Source organism: Manis pentadactyla, chromosome 1, assembly GCF_030020395.1.
Source record: "Manis pentadactyla isolate mManPen7 chromosome 1, mManPen7.hap1, whole genome shotgun sequence".
Taxonomy (NCBI): Eukaryota; Metazoa; Chordata; class Mammalia; order Pholidota; family Manidae; genus Manis; species Manis pentadactyla.
The window spans coordinates 4982089-5006434 of record NC_080019.1 but is presented as its reverse complement, the minus strand read 5'-3'; the positions used below and the strand labels follow the sequence as shown (position 1 = coordinate 5006434).

The 24346-nt window shown below is 42.0% G+C and overlaps 2 protein-coding genes across 2 annotated transcripts; both read right to left on the bottom strand.

The window, feature by feature from the left end:
- Positions 1-3130: 3130 nt before the first annotated feature.
- On the bottom strand, positions 3131-5991 carry LOC118914220 (disintegrin and metalloproteinase domain-containing protein 20-like). Its single transcript, XM_036888873.2, is given in 2 exon segments — positions 3131-3398; positions 3947-5991. Coding segments are annotated over 2 exon segments (2313 nt in total).
- Positions 5992-19185: 13194 nt separating this feature from the next.
- Positions 19186-24072, bottom strand: LOC118914219 (disintegrin and metalloproteinase domain-containing protein 20-like). Its single transcript, XM_057500223.1, has 2 exons — positions 22031-24072; positions 19186-19381 (listed from the first exon to the last, which is right to left on the bottom strand). Exons 1-2 carry the CDS (start codon positions 24070-24072, stop codon positions 19186-19188), a joined length of 2238 nt encoding a protein of 745 aa, XP_057356206.1.
- Positions 24073-24346: the final 274 nt, after the last annotated feature.

Sequence of the window (24346 nt, the reverse complement as noted above, 5' to 3'; positions counted from 1 at the left end):
TGCACTGTCTCGATTACGGAAACAGTAACAGTTTTGAAAACAGGTGGTGTCAGTATGTCAACACTGTACTTCTTTACAAAACAAAGATTGTGATGGATATTCTAGGCACTTTGATTTCCATAAACTTTAAAATCAGCCGGTAACTTACCACACACACACACACACAAGCACAAATACACACCGATCCTCGCAGAATCTTGCCTAGGCTTGGCAAATTACGTCTGTAACATCAATTGGAGGATGGTCATCTTAAAAATATTGAACCTTTATGTCCGTGAACATGATATACAGCTTCATTCATTTAGATCATTTTAATGATATCTCAGCAATGCCTTATTGTTTCCAAAACATAGGTCTTGCACATAGTGGGTCAAATAAGTATGCTTTTTTTATATTGTGCATGTAAGTTATTTTCTACTTCATTGTGGTACATAAATATAATAGATTTTGTAAATTTATGTATTGCCTAAGTACGTAAGTGGATAAATGTACTTTTTTACTTCAAATATGGGTATTTTAAGGCATTTACAGGATTGCCTATGAAAACAATCATGTCATCTGTCAAATGAGAAAGTCTTATTGCTTGCTTTTAATATATGATATGAGCCCAGTTTTCTTTAAGTGCCAAAAAATAAAGAAGGGCTCAAAACAGCAACATGGTGATAGGTCAGAGGGATACAGGAACTAAGTTGTCTCAGTGGTCAAAATGGGAACATATTACATAATTACAACATATTGCAAGACAAATATGTTTACCTATGAATACTTCGTATGTTCAGAAATTAGTCTGGCCTTTAATTTTGCTTTTTCATAGTGTCCTTATAATATTTTTATTCTATTATGCTACTTTATAAAATGAGCCAATTATATTCCCTATTATATATTATCTTGAAGCATTTGCATAAAGTTTGGATTTATTTATTTTTGATCCTTGAGGTTGGAGATGTGTTTGTAAGCTCCCCCCACACTGCTGCTTTTGTTGTGGATAGGATTTAAAATATTGCAATTCCATCATTGATCAGATTTTGTTGGGAATTTAAAACTTATTTTTGTGCTTGTCACATTTTTCAAGAGAGTCAACTTAAGGTTTTAAATTTATTTATATTAAGTTTTTATATTACTCTCTCAACAGTTTATTGTCTTTCCTGGATCTATCGTTTGCTCTCCATTTTTTTTTTTTGCTTTATCTTTTCCATCTTTGTCCCCCTTTTTATTTAATCAGTATCTCTAAGGATTTGTATACTATAAAGCCAAGAATTCTTAAGAGTACCTTAACTCTTTTTCTATTCTAAGTTTGTGTACCTTCACTGGTTTTTAGATTTTTTAGCTATATACTTAATTTTTCGATATTTGTTGCTTTTTCTGATATCATATAACCTGGTGTTCCAGTGTAACCTCTGTCAGTTCTTAGTTGTCATTATATTATTATAACCACTGCCATAAAATTTCTTATGGGTTTTAAAATTTGTATGTTAAAGTATTGCCTAAATAACCTGGGAAATAAGGGTTTTATTATAACATGGATGTGCCAATTTGTCCTAAGAGATCAATGCTCATATGCTAACTTGAAATATTAGTACATTAAATGTAGAATTTTGGTATAAAGCAAGATTATGAGAGTCACAAGATCAGTATATGCAAAAATGAATACAATTCATTGATGAGGTGTTTAGGTCACATAGCAAAGTTACATTATTAAAGGAAATACATACACCATAGTCTACATACCAAGATGGATAATGGATTCACATGTCCTCTTTCTTTTAATTTCATGAATATGACAAACCAATTAAAAAGTTCAGGTGAAAATATTGGTTAGACCACTGTGATTTCAAAATCTTCACAAGTGAAATAGATTATCAACAATCTACATTTCAAATTTTACTTAGCAGTTACATGCTTGATAATTATCTCATATACTTTATCCCTCTTTCATTTTGATTGTTAATTCTCATTTTATATGCATAAGATACACTACAGATTAAAACATAAAAGTTGCCTACTGTAATTAAACTTACATTTTGGCAAGAAACATGCTTGAAGAGAAGTCAGACTGCATTATTTCTTATTAAACCAAAATAAGGCAAAGAGTTTGAGATGTAAAGCTTGGCTGGACAACACAAAGGTAAAGTTTCAATGGTCTTGTTTTGAAAACTTGTATTTTCAAGCTATCCAAGAATTTTTGTACTTCATTATTTATGTGCAAATTTTGTTTTTAGATATAATATGCATACTTTGTGTGCCCTCCAAGAATAAGCCCCAATCTGGATTACAAGGCTGTTTTGTGCTTCAAATAAGTGATACATAATATGCACTCTACTGCAAGGTGTAAATTTCACCTAAGGTTGTATTTGTGCATGTTTTTGTAGAACATTCTTTCTCATTCTGTGTGGTACCCCAGCTTGGAAATATACCACAGGGTATGGATCCAGGCTACTACTGGGGGTCAGATGTCAGTTCCAGCTTGGCCTTAATGAGCATTTCTACGAACATTGTAGTGCTCGTCATTCTGTGAAAGTATGAGACATTTCCATCAGGCCTATAACTCAGATTCTAATAGCTCAGTGTATGTGATATGTTCAGGCATAGGAAATTGTTCAAAGCAGTTTTCCAGTGTGTTTCTGACTATTCTTACACCCAAGAGAAATGAATTAGAGTTTTAATGAACCATAAACTTGCTTATATAAGTTACGTACAACCAAAATTGAATTTAGCCATTCTGGTGTATATAAGATAGTTTGACATTGCAGTTTTAATGAATATGCCCTGAAAACTAAAAATTTGATCCGCTTTTACAAGTTGGCTGGCCATTACATATCCTTTTTTGGGAACTGACTGAGTTTTGGCCAAATTTCCTTTGTGCTGTCTTTCCTTAATATCATGCTGTAAATCGACTCTTATTTATTCTGTTTATGAATCCTTTTTCACATATGCATTTTGTGGAAGTATATTCCCCAAATATCTGACTGGCTTATCTTTTCATTCTTTAATGTTACTTTTTGAAGAGCAGACCTGCGCAAGCTATTAAAATGTCCATTTGGCCTCTACTGCATCTCATTGCTTAGCATCTAATAATCTTCATTCCTATAGCTTTGTAACAGGCCTGGATACCTGGTACTGTTTTCTCCCTTCAAAATGTGAGGTGAGTGGGCTTGTAGAGTGATTGTGTGGAGGGCTGGGTAGATGCTGTCCTCAGGGCACAACCATTTATCTGCCGAAAAGGTTTAAAATGTGCAAACAGGAAATAGCTGTTGAGGCCAGAAGCGCAGTGAGGCAACCCTGACGTGAAGCCTCGGGGAAAAATTTCCCCAGGTTCCCAGCCTCCGTCTAGTTCATCTATTGGAATTGACGAATAAGGGGAGGTCTCAGAAGAAATTTGATCTATAGCCTCCCATTTCCTGTGTGACAGAGAGAGAGTACAGAGGGGAAGACTGTTGGGAGGTGAGACACGGCAAATTACACACACACACACACACACACACACACACACGCACACACACACACGCACACACACACGCACACACACACCCTGTCCATGAGCTGAACCTTAGCTCAGGAAACACAGACTAGTTCCATGAGAACTTAGCCACTAAAAATGCTTTAAGAATGGAAAATAAAAACATGTTAGGAATTAGTACATTTTGCAAATTTTATAATAGCTCATGTTTATAATCCTGAATGATAAAAAAGCATGGGGATATTCCGCCCATGATCTGTGACACAGCTGTAACTTTTCAACTGCCAGGAACCTAAAAACTCAGAACCTGGGAGAGTTCATTTGGGATTGCATTCCTTTTTTCAAAATCATGACTTTTTCTTAGGGAAAAATGGAATGTTCTTCTCTTGTTTCTCGCCTTCTCCCTTTGATTTTCACAAAAAGCAAAATAAACCACCTAACAATAAAGCAAAAAAAGGAATCCACACAAATTTTAGTATGAAATTCCACCATGGCAAATTTTTCTCTAATATTGGTGGGGGTGGGCCGCTGTCAACACTACCGCCACGGCCTCTCCCCAGGCAGCGGGGAGGGTCCCAGCCCCCCTTGCAGTGGCAGTGCCCTCTGTTGTTGCAGACGCCCCGCATACGGCAGGTCTCCGGTGAACAGCCACGTGCTAGAACTGACAGAGGGATGCACCTCCTTTGGAGGCAGATATGCCCTGCCCTGCACTCTGTGCCGTCCTTCACGTCACCAGCGTCAGGAATGGTCACCCCGAAGTGGTAGTCTGCACCCCAGCACGTGACGCCGTTGACGCGCGTGGAATGCACAGTGGAGTGGTCCCTCAGGAGCGGGATTCTGGCCACGTCCGCACACTGAACCCGCCCACACAGAACATCTGACCTGTTACACGGGACATACCCAGAGCCCCTGAAACCACAGTGGCCAAAGCGGTCCCCACGGGTGTTCAGTGCCGCATAGCAAATCTCACTGGCGCTCTTGGCCTCTCTGCCAAAAATCCTCCTGCACTGCTCGTCACGGTTATTGCATCTCCTCCCATAGCAGAGGCCGGCGTCCATGCACGGCACCCCGTCCTGCACGTGCACATCTTCAGGGCACTGATGGGACGTCCCATTGCACCACTCCGGAAGGTCACACTCATTTACCTGTCCTCTGCACACGCTGCCTGAGGGCAGGATCTGGCAGTCTTTGCAGCAACGCCCAAAAGCGCAGGTGGCCCCAGGCATCAGAGTGCAGTTGGACTGACAACACGGATCTTTTGTACACTGTTGTAAGGGGCCACAGTCACACTCCTCTCCATCTTCAACCACACTGTTCCCACAGTGTGCAAGTGTGAAGATATTCTCTAGATTTGGCGGACTATGCAAACACGTGGTTTTTGCAATGGTGTTCCACAGAGAGCCATAACTGCAGTTGCTGAACCTAGTTGTTGATGATTTGGTTGCAAACATCATGCATGTTTTTCTCCCACATTTACATGTTTTGTCATCATGCGGCATACCCAAATTGTGACCGATCTCATGTGATACAATAAATGCAAAGTCATAAAAGTTGTCATTCATGAAACTAGCAACTCCACAATTATAATTTGGATTACATACTGTTCCTACATAGGCTAAGCCAACTTGAATGCCATATGCTTTCTTTACAAAAACATGTGCAATATCATGGGGCAAGCGGGTGTTAAAGCTGCCTTTTTTCCATCGGCAAAATCCTGACAGGAGGCTACCTATGTTATCCACTGGAATGGGGTTTTGATCCGTCCATACCTCAATTCCCATTAAGACCACATCGATATCCAGTGAACTCAGATAGCTTGCTATATAATTGACGACAAGGTACACTTCCTTCTGCACGACTGAGATGTTGCTCATGGAATGAACATACCTATTGTTGTCTACCACCACCGCCAGCTCAAGGAACCGCCTGTGGGTCCACCAGCCTTCATACCCACTCTGCGTCAACGTGGAATCACTGCTCTCTTGAATCTCCAGTTGTCGTGCTATTTCTTCATCCGTTACTCCGCATCTCATGGGTGGGGACTGTGTCTCCTCACCGTCCATCTTGTATATCAGATGCTCAAATGTGGTGGAAAGCCTTTTAGGCTCAATTGCATAAGCCATGTCGTTTGTGTGTAATATTCCCTGAAAACCCCCAAAACAAGTGCTGAGGACAACCAGGGAATCCGCGTCCCCTTCCACGTACCCGTGATAGTAGCAGTCGTTCTGGACAAAGAGCTGATCCTCCAGGAGGGCACCTTGGGCTGTGTACGTGAACACCGGCAGGTGTCTGGACAGCAAAAACCTCTAGACCTGCATGTGGACAATGCGTCTCTGGCCCCCAAAATGCAGGCTGTAGGACACCCAGCCTGGAAGCTTCACGCCACTGTTACGTCTCAAAGGAATCACCACTTCTGGGGGTCCATGGCGTTGGCAGTGCCTGACCTGAGACCACGCAGGGAGGAACAGAAACACCCCGATCCTGAGCACCAGGAGAGGGATCCTCACGTGCACCAGGACCTCACCAAGAGCCATCGTGGGGCCACTGTGTGCAGCCATTGGTGGCAGCAGAAGAGGGCAGGACAGGAAGCGTCACCGTGTGTCCCTTGCCTCTGAGCTGGCTGGATGCAGCACTGCCCTTCAGTCTGTCCTCTGGCTGAGACCATCAGAGCAGCAACACTGAATGCAAAAATAAAAAGGACAGACAGTAGTAGGGGTTATGAAAGACAATTAATTTGGAGTATTGATTGTGATGGAAAAATATTTGTTTGTGAATAATATAGTCTTATTAAGAGTAAATTACAACAATTGACTGCCATGTACCAAGCCTTGCTGTGTACAGAACCCCATCACTGGAATGGCCCCATTAAGGTAATAAGCACCTATCCCACCCCAGGGTGGGTACAAGACTGGACCCAAAAGTCACAGGGTGTCGTGGCACAGATGCCTACACTGGCCAAGTGGGGTGTGTACCTGTAGCAGTGAAGCACCCTCTCTACTGTGCCCTGGAGTGAAGAACTGCAACGCTTATTGGGGTCAGTTATATACACCAGTGAAAGTCAGGAAGGATTTGCTTTAGAGCCATTAGTAACAGAGAGCCCTTATCGGGAAGAAAGAGCCCCTATACCCTAAGATGCATGGTACACAGACGGCTCCAGCTGTGGGCCTTCCCCAGAATGGAGGGCTCTAGCTTTCCATCTAAGACTGTGACACTAAGGATGGAAGATGGTCAGGGGAAGATAACTCAATGTGCAGAGTTGAGGGCAGTGTGGCTTGTGATCAGCCAGGAACCCTTCCCAACAGTTGTCTGCACTGAACACATCTCCTTATTTTGCAAGGGAAACAAAATAAAAATGAACAAATGGGACTACATCAAACTAAAAAGCTTCTGTGCAGCAAAGGACAACATCAGCAGAACAAAAAGACATCCTATAGTATGGCAGAATATATTCATAAACAACTCATCTGATAAGGGGTTAACATCCAAAATATAGAGAAAACTCATATACACCTCAACACCCAAAAAAGCAAATAGCCCAATTAAAAAATGGGCGGAGGACCTGAACAGACACTTCTCCAAAGATGAAATACAAATGACAACAGGCACATGAAAAGATGCTCCACATCGCTAATCATCAGGGAAATGCAAATCAAAACCACAATGAAATGTCACCTCCCACTAGGTAGAATGGCCACTATCCAAAAGACAAGAAACAACTAGTGCTGGACAGGATGCAGAGAAATAGGAACATCCCTACACTGTTGGTGGGACTGAAAATTGGTGCAACTGCTGTGGAAAGCAGTATGGAGGTTCCTAAAAAAACTAAAACTAAAACTAAAAATACCTTTTGACCCAGTAATTCTGATCCTGGGAATTCACTTAAAGAAAACAAAATCCTAATGTGAAAAGATATATGCACCCCCTGTTTATGGGCACACTATTTGCAACAGCCAAGATATGGAAGGAGCCTCAGTGTCCATCAACAGATGAACGGATAAAGAAGAAAGTGGTACACACACAGTGGAATACTATTCAGCCATAAAAAGAAAAGAAATCCTCCCGTTTGCAACAACATGGATGTATCTAGAGGGTATTATGCTCAGTGAAATAAGTCTGGCATAGAAAGGCAAATGCCTATGATTTTACTCATTTTTGGAATATAAAAACAAAGCAAAACAGAAGGAACAAAATAGTGGTAGACTCACAGACACTGAAAAGTGACTAGTGGTTACCAAGAGGGAGGGGGCGGGGCAGGGGAAGAGGAGGGGGATAAAGGGGCACAGTAATTCTCAGTTACAATAAAAGTTGATCACAGGGACTGTTTAACTAGTAAAAAAAAAACCACTGGAATTAACCAATTTAGTTGATTAGGATTTATTCCTAATGTCATAATAGCACAGTAACGTCAAAGTAGAACGTAAAACATTGTGTTCCATATATTCTTCTTTTATCTCCCACAGCTTCATTGAATTCTTCCATCTTTGTGCCAAAGCACCACCTCCCCTCTCAACCTCATTTATAGTCAAATTCAGTATTTTCCAAACAATGAGTAGCAACCCACTAAAGAAGCAATTCTGTGGCTCTCAACCAGATGGAATAGAGGAAAACAGGGCAGCATACAGAACACAGAGATCCCTGACAAGTCCTGAAAAACTGGCAAGGAATCATGTGGTGCGTGTGGATATGTGTGTGTGTGTATCATGTACGCACCTGTGCTATTGGATACAACGCTTTGCTCCATTACAGCTAAATTTTCGGATGACTTACCGTCAGTGGAATTAATGGCTCCCATGGTCCTTTCCAGCCAAAGTCCTATCATAGTTTGTATCACCAATCTCAATGAACAAAGAACAAAGATTTTCCTTGGAAAGTTTATATGGCAAAGATGATAAAAATCCCTTCCCTTTCACCTCTCATTTGTTTATGTTCTAGACGTAGCTGCTTAGCAACAGGATTCTCCCTGTTCCAAAGACCACGGCGCCAGGATAGAAGGTCTCCTCACTCTTGGCCCCACTCCCCCCGTGAGACTTTTCTCTCTCTCTTCAATCTGAATAAACCTACCTCTGTTCCTATTCTTATCTTATGTGCTCCCCATATGCAGTATAAACACTTTAGCTTCGGTAATTGGGCTCATACTCTTCCTGGTTCCTGGTTATTTCCCCAAGATGAAACATATTATGGGATGCCTGAAACACTTCCAGAAGGAGTTTGACCCCATTTAAACCATTTTACCTGTGTTTAGACATCAGTAATCATCTGTAAGTTTCATTATAAGGTCATTGAATAACTCGGAGACATTTCATATCTGTATGTAAATATGATGCATCTATTAGGAAGAATTGTTGTCAGTACAGACAAAGAAAATTAAAAAGGATGGGGAGGTGAATATAGTGTGGGTGGTGATGTTTGCGTCGTGAGGGCATAAGGAATCCCTCTTCTCGGTCCTCTCTTTGGACAGCTGTTGGACACCCAAAGGTGAACAGAAGTGCTTCAGCACAGGGGGAGCTGAGAGAGCTCTTGCCCATCTGTGCGTTGGAAAATGAACAAAACAGTCCTGGGAAGGGGTGCAGATCCAGGGGAGTGGGGGACCCTGCCCCACCCCCGCTGACCTCGACCAGGGGAAGAACAGACTGTGCAGACGTGGGCTGACACACGCAGGTGAGGGAACTGAACAAGTTCCGCCTGCCACAGGGGGAGGCTCCAGCAGGCCTCTGGAGCGGGGTAAGGGTGAGTTTGGGTGCCATGGAGTGCGGCAGATTCTTCCAGAGTCACCTCCCCTCCCCACGGCAGCAGAGGTGGGAAAGCGTCCCACGTAGGAGGCCAACAGGGTCAAGTGTCCTACGGAGGAGGTGGAAGCATGAGCCACTCACACCAACCCAGATGCCAGAGTCACAGCTCTGGAAGCCTGTCGCTCTGGTAGCACCCTGATTCCTTGGGGGACCTCCATCAGGACAAGACAGGGAGAGAGCAGGTAAGAATATCAAAGGTGGGAAAGCAAAGAGGTTCCTACTTTGGCAAGAACTTGCACAGAAGGCTCAGGAATCCCCTGCTGGACACCTCCCTGCTGGTCCGCAGGAACCCCAAAGCCCTGCTGCTAAACCTGCGTCTCCACCACTGTGTGTTAGGGATCCTGTGGGCTTCTGAGCGTGGCAGTGAGTGTGAGGCGGGTCACCGGAGTGCCCTCAGGAACACGATCCAGTCTGCGGGCCAGAGAGAAAACACACTGGGGCCACAGCATCGCCTCCTGAGGAACAGCAACGTCCACCTGGCCTGACGACCGTGAAGCACAAGAGAAAAAGCAAAGCTTGTAAATTCTGCCCCAAGGCTGAACAAATAGAGTGGAGCAGGCCTACCCATCATGAAATTAGGATCCCCAGAGCAGCGTAGCCATGGACAGCGCTGCAGCTGGAGGGAGCCTAGATGTCAGGGATTGAAGACAGCTGTTGAAGAAACACAACGAAGTGCAAGAAAACTCAGAGAGATACCTCTGTGGAATTAGGGAAGTGACAAATGAACACAGTGAGTTCCTTACCAAAATAAAAAGCAAGTAAATAAAGGAGAAACCATAATAAAGAACCAAAGAGAAATTCTGGAGCTGAAGAATTCAAAGGATGACATGAAACTTAGACCACAGAGCATCCGCAGGGCAGGAGGAAAGACACAGGAAAGACTAGTGAGTTAGAGGATAAGGATTTCAAAATGACACAGTGAAAAAAGAGCAAAGAGGAAAGAATAAAAATGAGCTAAGAAAGCCTAAGTGATCCATGGGCCTCAAGAAAAGGGTCAACACAAAATAATCGTGGTTCCAGAAGGAGAAGAGTGGGACACCAGGGTGGGTCTTTTAGTTAGAGAAATAGTGGCTGGAAACTCACCACGCTGGGGACGCTTGGGCACCCGAGTCCAAGAAGTTAATAGATCCTTCTGCCATCTCAGTGACGAAAGCTTTTCTCCAAAACACATAACGAAATGATCAAAATCAAAGATAAAAAATTCTAAAGGGCAAAAAGGGTGTACCTTACAAAGGATCCCCCATTCGGAACCCCCATTTCCAGCAGAAACCCTACAAGCCAAGAGAGAGTGGAATGGCATATTCAAAGTGCTAAAAGATAAAAATTGACAGTAAAGTGTATTCTGTGAGCCAAAGCTAGCCTTCAGATTTGAAGGTGGCATAAAAACCTCAAAGCTGAGTCTTGTCTCACCTCTAGACCTGCCTTCCAAGGAATGTTGCAAGTTTTTCAAACCGATGGTGAAACGCTGATCAGTGAAATGAAAGCATATCAAGTATACTGCACACTGGCAAAGGAGAAATACATGGAATTGTGTAGAGAATTCCAGTTGTATAACAGGATGTTGTATTCACCACTTGATAAGGTTAAAGGAAAGAGTATTAAAAATAACTATGGCAACTATAATTTGTTACAAATACCCAGCATAAAAAGAGGCAAATTTGTCATCAAAGACAGAAAAGCAAAGGACTAAAAGGTGGCACTTTATAGGGAAATGAAGATAAGTTGCTGTCATGATAAAATGGATGGCTTTACCTTTGATGTTTTCTGTAAGCCTCTTGGTAACCAAAACCAAAAATCTAGATTTATGATGCATTAAAAAAGAAAAAGGAGAAACAGAGAATGCCCCTGTTGAAAAACATCAGCTCAAATAGTAAGCAGATAGTAATGGTAAAAGAATGATTGGAAATGCAAAATAAACAGAAAAGTGATCAATAAGATGGAAGTATAATCCCTGCCTGTCAATAACCACTCTCAATTTAAATGGTCTAGCGGCCACAGACTGGCTATACGGATTGAAAACAAAAAACAAACTCCAACTATATGTCACCTACAAGAGACTCAGTTTAGCTTTGAAAGTACGTACGTATAGGTTCAAAGTGAAAGGAAGAAAGTATATAAATCACACAAAACCTGAGCAATTATATAGAAAAAAACAAGTGATAAAGGAAAAATTTATAGTGTAATTCAAAAACCAAATAGACACATCCAAGAAATGGTACTCCCTTCAATGAATGAACTGGTTTCCACAATAAGCTAAAGATATTTAACAATAAGTTGAAGATATTTAACAACAACAAATGCAAAAGCAGGTGGGCCAAGGGCACTGTTCTAGAATACAAGAAACTTAGCAAATATAACCCAGACTGATGCTGGGTTAACAAACAAGTATTTCTTCAATATCTGTTAATAAACAAGTATTTCCATTAGTATATCTGTTAATAAACAAGCAAAATAAATATTTCTTTGCTATCTATTAATAATCAATAAATTTCTTTGAAGGCCTACACAATCACTCCATAAGTATATGTAAATAAAGATCTATGCTGGTCCACATTTTTTTAAACTATGATGGCTTCGCTGTAAGAAATTAATTGATGGGAAGATGAGGGATGTTAGTTTAGATGAACTTGGCCTTAGTCTGTCTCTATGACTATCTGCTGTAAGTAGTTAGCAGGACCCATGGAAAACTGTCACATTTTGAATAAAATTTGTAATTACCTGAAATTTATCAATTAAATATTAGTGTGGACTAAAAAAACAAATAATGTTTGTTTCTTTGAATTATTTAGACCCTTAAAAAGGCAGTATTTTAAGTAGTACTCTAGAATTCACAAAAGTCTAAAAAGGAAGAAACCAAAAGTAAAAGTCTTTTTTGTTACAGGATTAGGAAATGTGAAGGAAACTGATACAAATACTTAGGAAGCCTTAACTCACCTTTTATCCTAAAAACTATTTTACTATAGAGCAGTCATATTTGTTAAAAAAAGACCTTAATTTTTATGGACAAAGTTTGAGTGCATTAGTACAGTATAGATCATTTTTTTACAACTGACCATATAAAAATGGAAAGGTCAGAGGTCATAGGGAGATGCAAATTCAGAGAACCATGAGATATCAATATACAACTATTGTGATGTCCCAGATCTAAACCCAGACAGTACTAAATGCTGACAAGGATGTGGAACAACAGGAACCCTCATCCATTGCTTCTGGGAATATAAAACGGTACAGCTAATTTGAAGGCAGTCTGACAGTTCCTTATAAAATGAAACATTTTCCCCATCTGGTCCGTTGAGCAACCCCTCTCCTTGGAATTTACCCAGGGGAGTTGGAAACTTGGGTCCTCATGAAAACCTGCATACAGATGTTTACAGCAGCTTTAATGCCAAAGTTGAAAGCAACTGATAGTTGTTCCGTAGGTGATGGATAAACACTGTTGCATCCAAAGCAGTACAATTCAGAGCTAAAAGGATTTGAACTATCAAGCCACACGAAAAGACATGGAGGAACTGTAAGTGTGTATTACTAAGTGAAAGAAGCTAGTCTGGAAAGGCTATACACGGGATTCCAAGTATGTGACTTTCTGGAGAAAACAAAGCCAGAGAGGCAGTGAAGATCAGTGGTTTAGGGAAGGGAGAGATTGTTAGGTGGAAGACAGAAGATTTTTAGGACAGAAAAACTGCTGTGAATCAGAGTATAATACTGGACACATGTCATCATACATTTGTCAAAACCCAAGGAATATGTGACACCAAGAGCACATGTTCATGTGAAATATGGACTTTGGGTGACAATGATGTGTCAACATGGAGTCATCAATGCTAACAAATGCAGCATCTTGGGAGGGGGATGTGGACTTGTGTGTGGGGGGTGCGGTACATGTTGGGGCAAACAGAACCATAATAAAACCTGTAACCCCTGCTCAGCTTTCCTGTGAACAGAAAAACCATTCATAAAAAGTCTGATAGCAAATGATATAAAAGTCCATATAAAGTAAGAAACATCATAAAAATTGAACATAAACATTAGAGAATAAATCCCTTAGTGTATTGGATAACATTGGTGCTTGACCAGTAGTATGGCTGTCCATGGAAAAGGGACTTAGGAAACCTTCCTTGTGAGTATGTGCAGAACTCTGTATGTACGTGTTCACGAATGTCTGCAGGGCAAGCAGACCCAAAGAAGTAAAACGCAATGAGGAGATGGTGTAGTAGAGGCAAATCCGTCTGCTCCTTGCTACCAATCTTGCTTGAGCTTCATGTGCTGTCTGGCTCTTGCTGCTGGACCTGAAAATACCCCTTGAGGCAAAACCAGTGGCGTGTGTAAGACATGAAGCAGAGACGAGCTCTTACTCATCACTCCACTTTCTCCAGAGTATGAATTCAAAATCATAACTGAGATGGACAAACAGATGCTCTGTGTATATTCTAGAAGGACACATGTATCTAGGAAACTGAATAGGGGAGTGTGAATAAATACATGTAATAGTTTTGATAAGATGAAATTTGGCCATCAATATGGTTTGAAAAATATTTCTAGTGTAATCTTTTTTTTATTCATAACATCTTTTTCTAGATATTGTTACAAAATGCTTTCTTGAAATACATATTTTTCTTTAGAAAATATACCTTACCCATCTATTTTTTAAAATTGAAGTATAGTTCACATAATATTACATTAGCTTCAAGTGCAACATAGTGAGTCAACATTTGCATACACTACACTTGCTCAGACAATAAATCAAGTCACTATCTGTCACTATACAAAGTTATTACAATATTACTGACTATATTCCCTATGCTGCACTTTTCATCCCTGTGATTTATTTATCTGGTGACTGGAGTTGTGTACCTCTTTACCCCTTCACCTATTTGCTTAACTTCATCCCCCGACCCCGGCAACGGTCAGTGTGCTTCCTGTATTTATAACTGTGCTTCTGGTTTTCTGTTTGTTTGCTCATTCTTTGATTCCACGTGTAAGTGAAATCACGTGGTATTATTCTTTCTCTGTCTGAGTTGTTTCACTCAGCATAATACCCTCTAGGTCCACCCATGTTGTTGCAAATGGCAGGATTTCATGTTTTCTTATGATTGATCAATATTCCATTGTGCATATGTACCACATCTTCTTTATCCATTCATCTATCAATGGGCACTAAGGTTGGGTCCATATCTTGCCTATTGTAAATAATGATGCAATAACATATATATTTTCTGAAAGTTCAGTTAATTTTTTTTCTGGATAAATAACCAGAAGTTGAATTATTTTCAAATTTTTGATTGTCTACCACACTACTTTCCATAGTGACTGTACCAATTTACATTCCTTACTAACAGTGCACAAGGGTTCCCTTTTTTCTATATCCTCACCAACACTTGTTATTTCTTTATGAAATATTTGTTTTTTAAAAAATGATTATACAGCAACATGAATGACATACCCATATAAAATAACTATTTTCTAAATAAAATTTTGCAAAACAAAACACATTTAGGGAGAGCAATGTCATTATTTTTCATTTTTGCATCTCCAATGTCTGGCAAGATGAAGATGACTGATTCCTCATATCTGCTTTGCATTCAATCTGTGGAAATATGTTGTTTCAAAGGCACTTTTTGATTTAGTCATTATTCATTGCCTAGCACCTGCCGTAAGGCCAAGTGCATAGTAAGTTCAGTAACGCTGGTTGAATGAGTGACTAATTCCCAGCCCTTTCCCTTGTAAAAATGCCTGTAAGCTCCAGATTAATTTATGAAATTCTGTTTAAACTTCACAGTGGATGTGGCCTTACAAGAAGCAGAGGCACACTCTTGATGCGTTTGTGGTCAGCACCTTGGGCATCACCAAGGAGCTTGGGAGAAAGGCTGAAACTCAGACTCCACTCCAGACCTGGGGGATCAGAATCAGCATTTTTAAAATTGAGGTGCATGCAATGAAATGCATAAATCAGCACACAGCTCAATGCACTTTGACATGTGTATACATTCAAGTGACAATCACCTAGATCAAAATGTCAAACATTTGCAGTACTTTTTGCCCCTCACCTAGTTCATGCCCCCCTTCCCCTGTGGTAACCACAAGTCTGTTCTCTGTGTTTATGAGTCTATTTCAGTTTTGTTTGTACAGTTGCTTTATTTTTTAGAATCCACATATATGTGAAATAAAATGGTATATGTCTTTGTCTGTCTGACATAGTTCACTTAGCATAATACCCACTAGATACATCCATGTTGCTGCAAATGGCAAGATTTCACTTTCTGCTATGGCTAGTTATATTCCATTGAGTATATGTACCACCTGTAACTCTAGGGGAAAATAACTTTCCAGCTCGGGGCAAATACCTTTAAAACTGAAATCAGTCAAAGGGAGAAATAAAGTGGGAGAAAGCTGTTTATTGCTTACAAGCAGTCCACTTCTGCTCACCCAGCGACCTGGCTGCAAAAAGGGGCCCCACCCAACCTTTCCGGCCCAGATATGCTCCCCCTCCCCCTTGCAATTACCTCTTGATATGGATGGAGATGGGCTACTGCTCTCCACCCCTTGGAAACACCTATTGATATGGAGATGCGCTAGGGCCAGGCGAGAGATTCTGGAAATATCGCAAATTTACCCACACACCTCTTTGTCCATTCATTTATCGATGGACACTTAGATTGTTTCCATATTATGGCTATTGAAAACTATTCTGTTATGAACATAAGAATGCTTATTATCTTTTTGGATTAGCGATTTTATTTTCTTTGGGGAAATTCCCAGAAGTGAAATTGCTGGTCCTGTGGTATTTCTTTTTTTAGTGTTTCAAGGAACCTCCACACTGCTTTCCACAGTGGCTGCACCAGTCTGCAGACACACCTGCAGGGTACATGGTTCCCTTTTCTCCACATCGTCCTCCTTCTGGGAGGGGCTAGAATGGGAAGACGAGCCCGCGGGAGCTGGAGCCAATCACGGCTCAAGGACGAAGGGCCGGCTGCTGGAAGGACGGTCCCAGGAGCGAAGTGCAGGAAGAAGCAGGCCCCTCCTCCGTCCCCCCGCTGGAAGTGTCTGGCGGAGGGGAGGGGTCATTTGCAGAGAATTAAACCAGCAGCACAGACAAGAGTATAAAAGCTTTAGAACTGGAGTCAAGAGTTCAATAACTATGCCATGGTTTTATATCATTTTGACCCAATACAGAGATTGAAATAATGTAAACTTACAGCAATTTCTCAGTATCTTCGGTAATAATTTTTACATCTAAAATTTTTATAGTTTTCAACTGGATGTATAGAAATATCACATGAATTAACATGTATTTATGATCCAAATAATTGCCAAGCTTCCATGACTCAGCCACAAAAAGTCTTACAAAAATTATTCACTGTACATAAAACAGCATCTAAACATTTATCTTTTTGCTTAGAAATTGCCTCATTTAAGAAAACTAGGGTAATTTATTACAAAGAAATTAATTCTTTATACACTAAATTTGAAATAACATATAATCCCTGTTATTTTTCAGAAATCAAGCTCCTCACAGGGGAAAGTGGTGAGTTGATAAACTACGTCAAACCGCCTACCTGAAAAGGAGGGGTAATTTGAAATAATCAGGAGAAAATGAGCCCAATTACCTACATACTCGCTTCACTGGGCTGTTAACACACTTTCAGAAAGAACTCTTGTGCTACTGGCCCTTTTTATTTCATTTGTGTTTCCTTTTTCAAAATGCCTAAACCTAACAGGAGTGTCATGTCATATTTTAGTAATGTTAGTGGTTATACAAATTATTATTATTTATTGGTTCTCTGCCCCGGGCTTCCTTCACTGGTCTGGGGCGCCCATGCCCGCTGGCTACCCCTCTTCACCTAAATGGACACGACGGTGGCTGCGGGCTCACAGCTGCGCTCTGCTCTGCAGAATCGCCCCTGGACCGGCCCGAGTAAGCATCTGAGGGGGATGGACTTACAATCCTCCTCCTCGCCTCCAACAGTCGCTCACCTGCGCAGCCTGCAGCCAGTGGTGGCTTGAAACCGGACACTGAGCTTGGGTGACACGAGGCGATTGTCTTGCCTCATCATGACTTGCAGCCACTGGCAAATGTCATGTTCTAGAGCTGCCTCGTGATGGGCTCACACTGCCTGGTAGCAAAGGCACATTCTTGCTCAGCCTTTTCCACTTCCCTTTCCTGCGCCCTTTCTTTCCAAACCGTTATGGCTCAGAGCGTCATCTTTATAGAACACTTGAAGGAGAATCCCCATCACAGGGTTTCATTCTAGAGAACATGGTTGAGCTATTAAAGCATTTCCTACAAAATCCCTTCCTTGTTTTGAGAAGTGATTGACAGCATGCACGTCCAGACGCTTACATTACCTGGTTGGGACCATTTATCTCGCAGCTGGTATCAGTAGTTAAAAGTTTAGGGTTTGCTATAATAGCTTGGTGAGTTCCCATGAAAACTGAAACCATACCAGAAACCTCACCCCGACCCTGGCCCCTCACCCTAACTCCTCTAAAGGATTTATTCTTCTCCAGAGCTTTCCAGTTTCATATACCAGGCTTCTTACCCTAAGTGAGACTCTGCCTAAACCTGGTAAGATCAACTGAAATGTTTTGAACAATAGTCCTAATGAATCAGAGAACTAAATCACAGTTATTATTTAGACAGAGACAAATAAAACCTGCTTATCATAAACTAAAAGGAAGAATCAAAAACCACCAACACAAGAAACACTGAAAAAATTTCCTATGAAAAAAAAGGCATGTCCCAAAACAAATTAATCTCCCTGAGATGCAAATATTTATCTTAGCAGCAATGTAATTTAACAAAAAACGTCTTTTTATTTTATGCAGATAGGAGGGAGCCAATCGCTGCACAGCTGAGTCAGAGAACATTAGAGACAAGCGAGCTTGATATCAACTGGGGCCAAAAAATAAAATTCTGCCCAGATATTAAAAAATATGGTTTTGAATATATTTTAAATTTCCACAATGAGTACCACTGGTGAAATAAGTGCAAGGAACGATTGCAATTATAACCTTCAATACTGATTAAGAGGCAGAACCCACAGTGGAAGAGCTGTGATCAACCAGCAATGAATTGTTTGGGTCAAAGGCTCATAAATTCAACCCAGAAATAATCCTCAAGCTTTTTAAAAAACATTTTACCACCAAACATCTTGCATTTCAAATCATGGAAATTAAAACTCATGATGATCTAGCTATCCTTGCATTTCATGCAAAATCTGCAAATACAGTGCATACGGTTGGGAAAATCCAAAAACAATTCTTAAGAATTGTGAATAAAGACATGCTGTGGACACCCAAAATAATCCTGTAACTACTAAAAAAATAACAGGCTGCCTTTTGAACAGCCATTTCCTTTGCCCTTAAGACAGAGCAGAGAGCAGACGCAGAGAAGAGTCTGATTAGTGTTGCTTTGTATTTTACTCCAAGATAGACAAATATTCATGCAATAGCTAAGTATTTAAAGAGGGGATGTTGCTAAAGTGGCCTCTTAATGCTAAATATCTCAAAGCAGAAAAAAGGAATCACATTAGGCATGAAAATCTGTGGGGTATTTTTTCCAACTGGGTACATTTCAGTGGCTGAATACTGTAAGTGATAAGCTAAGATATCCAGATAAAAGTAACAGGACACAGTGAAATAATAGACCAGAGCCTGTATTAAAATACTGTTTAGTGTTACACTCATTAGAGGGAAGATATTCATTAAATGTTCCTTAGCAACCTTTGTTAAAGTGGTGTTCACAACATGAAGGAAACCGAATTGTAACAAATGAAAAGCTCTAAAAGACAGAGATCTCTGAAATAAAAGTGTTTATTGAGACTTCACAGTTGCAGCCAAATAAAGGGCCGAGTCTCAGGACAGGAAGTTTCTGCTTCACCAACAGCAAGGCCAGTTGACAGAAACAGCCTCTGCCCACCAGACTCAAGAAACAGGGCACGTTTATGAGGGGTCTGAAGAAAGAAAGTTCTCTAAATTCACTGGCTGCAGCCAAGGAAGGTGGGCTAACGTGAAGTGGAGAAAGTCTGGGTGTAGGTGGTTGGCCCCCAGACGGGGCTCGCGGACTGGTTGCTGATGGCGGTCGGGCACAGTCACATGCCAGGGAGGTCTGGCGCTCCGGGGACCTTCGGGGTGATCCCTGAAATGACTTCATCCAGAAACATGAGGTGTTTGGACTGTTTACCGTCTCGTCTCTCTCCCTCATTCTTATGTCACTTAATTTAGGACACTTAAGAATTTTCCCTTATCCATTGTGAGAAAAGTGCATTCTGTGGAGCTGTCTGTTGAGAAGATTTAAAATGGGATCGTCCCTGTCACGAGAGTGCGATTAATTTTCACTGATGTGCGAAACCAACACTCGTAGATGGAGCCCCTGTATTCATAATGCCTCTCACTAGAATTGACCTAAAGCAGAACAGTTTAACATTATTTGTGTTTATGTGTGTGTGTGTGTGTGGGGGGAAGAGTGAGTGAGGAAAGGAAATGTAGGTCTCCCCAGCACGGAAAGATGTTTGGTATTGCTGATTTGTAAAACATTATGTCACAGACGTGGAAAATTAATTTTAGAAGTATACGACTTTTTTGTTGAAGAATTTACATATAGAAACTAACTCAGTAATTCGATCAAATCTTTTACAGAGTGTCCGGTGTGATACCAGTGTCGTTCGGAGCCAGAGCCCCAGAGCAGAGGGGCTGCTCTCCTCGGGCCTCCACAGCCGCTCGAGGTGGAGCACCCGGGATACTGAGCACAGAGCCCTGGTGAACTGGACGGAGCGATTCTACAGCCCCCACCCACGTCCATGCACCTCCCTCTCCCCTTTCTTAAATATGGATTTGACGGCATTTATCTATGTGCATAGATTCTGAGTTGGGGCTTTGTGGGTAAAATTGCAATATTTCCAGAACCTCTCACCTGGCCTTGTGCATCTCCATATCAACAGGTGTTCCCAAGGTTGGAGAGAAGTAGCCCATCTCCAAATAAATAGGTGATTACAAGGGTCAGGAGACTGAGGTTATAACTGGATCTGAGAAGTTTGGTGGGGTCCCTTTTTGCAGCCAGTTTGTGAGAGACACGGGTGAGCAGAAGTGGACGACTGTTTGTAAGCAATAAATGGGTCTCTCACACTTTATTTCTCCCTTTGACTGATTTTGGTTTCAAAGGTATTTTGCCCTGGGCTGGGAGAATATTTTTCCCCTGGAGTTACAGGCTTCTATGCCAGAATAGGTATCAATATTTATGAGGAAATCAAATAAAAGGACAAGTAAATATACATTAACAAGATGAAATTGAGCACTGAATGCAACACCTGGAGAGGCTGAGGAAGCAACATACAAACTTACCATATGATCTAAGAGAAATGAAAACGTGTCCATACAAGAACATGTACCTGGAAATCATGGAGAAGTTTTGGACACCAGCCAAAACCTAGACACAATGTATGGTGTCCAAACTGGTGAATGGATAACCCAAACATGGTCCATCCACACAAGGGAATATGGTTCACCAGTCAAAAAATAAATGAATACATTTTACTTGATGAACCTCATAGGCAGTACTCTAGGCCTAAGAAACCAGACACTAACGATTCTATGCATGGGGATTCTACAATATGAGATGACAAGAAAGACCAATTTGTAGACTCACTGTTTGCCTAGGGATGGCACGTCAGTGCAGAATAAACTGACAAAGACATGAGAGATATTTCCAGATGATGGGAATACTCTAAAACTGGATAGTGGTCATGATTGCACAAGTCCGTTAATTTACTAGAAATAAAATGATTATATTTACAATGAGAGCATTTTTTTAGTATGCAGATCAGATTCAATGAGGAATTATGTAAAGAATAACCTCAATAAAACTGAGTATTCCAACCGTGTCACCTGTACGCCAGTGGGGTGTGTAATGTTCTCAGTTTGTTTAAGGCAAAAAGTTTGACAGTTAACTTTAGCAGGATGCACAAAGGTAAAGCTTTCAAAAAGGTCTTGTTTTCAAAACTTATATTTTTTCTCTCAAAGTCTTTTCACACTTTGTTATTTATGTACACATTTTTTTCTTGTGATGAGAACTTCTTTTTTAATTGAAGTGTTGTTGATATACAATCTTATATTGATTTCAAGTACACAACAGAGTGGTTCAACAGTTACACACGTCCTGACACGAAGCCTAGGGGGAAAATTCCCCAGGTTTCCAGCCTCCCTCTAGGTCCCCTACTGGAATCAATGGATAAGGGGAGGTCTCAGAGGAAATTTGATTTATAGGCTCCAATTTCCTGTGTGACAGAGAGAGTAAAGAGGGGAAGACCGTTTGGAATTGAGACAGAGCAAATTACACACACACACACACACACACACACACACACACAGACCCCATCCATGAGCTGTGCCTTTGCTCAGGAAACACCGAGACGAGATAAACAAGAACTTAACCACTGAAACTGATTAAATAAAGGAAAAAAGAGACATACACCCAAGAATTAGTATATTCTGCTAATTTTGTAATGGCTCATGATTATAATCCGGAATAATTAAAAAGCATGGGGATATTCCGCCCATAATCTGTGACACAGCTGTAACTTTTCAACTGCCAGGAACCTAAAACTCAGAACCTGGGAGAGTTCATTTGGGACTGCATTCCTTTTTCAAAATCATGACTTTTTCTTTTCTTGCTTAGAGGAAGTTGGAAGATTTTTTCTTGTTTCTTCCTGTTTCTTTTTAAAATTTTATGCAATCAAAATTAACCAAAAAAATAGATAAACAAAAAAGGAACAAATGAAAGTTCCCTTGCAATTTATGATTCCTTCCTGTTGGTGGGGGTGGGCCGCTGTCAACACTACCGCCACGGCCTCTCCCCAGGCAGTGGGGAGGGTCCCAGCCCCCCTTGCAGTGGCAGTGCCCTCTGTTGTTGCAGACGCCCCGCATACGGCAGGTCTCCGGTGAACAGCCACGTGCTAGAACTGACATAGGGACGCACCTCCTTCGGAGGCAGATATGCCCTGCCCTGCACTCTGTGCCGTCCTTCACGTCACCAGCGTCAGGAATGGTCACCCCGAAGTGGTAGTCTGCACCCCAGCACGTGACGCCGTTGACGCGCGTGGAATGCACAGTGGAGTGGTCCCTCAGGAGCGGGATTCTGGCCACGTCCGCACACTGAACCCGCCCACACAGAACATCTGACCTGTTACACGGGACATACCCAGAGCCCCTGAAACCACAGTGGCCAAAGCGGTCCCCACGGGTGTTCAGTGCCACATAGCAAATCTCACTGGCGCTCTTGGCCTCTCTGCCAAAAATCCTCCTGCACTGCTCGTCACGGTTATTGCATCTCCTCCCGTAGCAGAGGCCGGCGTCCATGCACGGCACCCCGTCCTGCACGTGCACATCTTCAGGGCACTGATGGGACGTCCCATTGCACCACTCCGGAAGGTCACACTCATTTACCTGTCCTCTGCACACGCTGCCTGAGGGCAGGATCTGGCAGTCTTTGCAGCAACGCCCAAAAGCGCAGGTGGCCCCAGGCATCAGAGTGCAGTTGGATTGACAACATGGATCTTTTGTACACTGTTGTAAGGGGCCACAGTCACACTCCTCTCCATCTTCAACCACACTGTTCCCACAGTGTGCAAGTGTGAAGATATTCTCTAGATTTGGTGGACTATGCAAACACGTGGTTTTTGCAATGGTGTTCCACAGAGAGCCATAACTGCAGTTGCTGAACCTAGTTGTTGATGATTTGGTTGCAAACATCATGCATGTTTTTCTCCCACATTTACATGTTTTGTCATCATGCGGCATACCCAAATTGTGACCAATCTCATGTGATACAATAAAGGCAAAGTCATAAAAGTTGTCATTCATGAAACTAGCAACTCCACAATTATAATTTGGATTACATACTGTTCCTACATAGGCTAAGCCAACTTGAATGCCATATGCTTTCTTTACAAAAACATGTGCAATATCATGGGGCAAGCGGGTATTAAAGCTGCCTTTCTTCCATCGGCAAAATCCTGACAGGAGGCTACCTATGTTATCCACTGGAATGGGGTTTTGATCCGTCCATACCTCAATTCCCATTAAGACCACATCGATATCCAGTGAACTCAGATAGCTTCCTATATAATTGACGACAAGGTACACTTCCTTCTGCACGACTGAGATGTTGCTCATGGAATGAACATACCTATTGTTGTCTACCACCACCGCCAGCTCAAGGAACCGCCTGTGGGTCCACCAGCCCTCATACCCACTCTGCGTCAACGTGGAATCACTGCTCTCTTGAATCTCCAGTTGTCGTGCTATTTCTTCATCCGTTACTCCGCATCTCATGGGTGGGGACTGTGTCTCCTCACCGTCCATCTTGTATATCAGATGCTCAAATGTGGTGGAAAGCCTTTTAGGCTCAATTGCATAAGCCATGTCGTTTGTGTGTAATATTCCCTGAAAACCCCCAAAACAAGTGCTGAGGACAACCAGGGAATCCGCGTCCCCTTCCACGTACCCGTGATAGTAGCAGTCGTTCTGGACAAAGAGCTGATCCTCCAGGAGGGCACCTTGGGCTGTGTACGTGAACACCGGCAGGTGTCTGGACAGCAAAAACCTCTTGACCTGCATGTGGACAATGCGTCTCTGGCCCCCAAAATGCAGGCTGTAGGTCACCCAGCCTGGAAGCTTCACGCCGCTGTTACGTCTCAAAGGAATCACCACTTCTGGGGGTCCATGGCGTTGGCAGTGCCCGACCTGGGACCATGCAGGGAGGAACAGAAACACCCCGATCCTGAGCACCAGGAGAGGGATCCTCACGTGCACCAGGACCTCACCAAGAGCCATCGTGGGGCCACTGTGTGCAGCCATTGGTGACAGCAGAAGAGGGCAGGACAGGAAGCGTCACCGTGTGTCCCTTGCCTCTGAGCTGGCTGGATGCAGCACTGCCCTTCAGTCTGTCCTCTGGCTGAGACCATCAGAGCAGCAACACTGAATGCAAAAATAGAAAGGACAGACAGTGGGGGGTTATGAGAAGACTATGGTGGAAGGGGGATAGAAGGGTGTTTGGTGAAATGGGTTAGTTCTTGCCTCATGACATGACTCTGTATGCTGCAGTGCA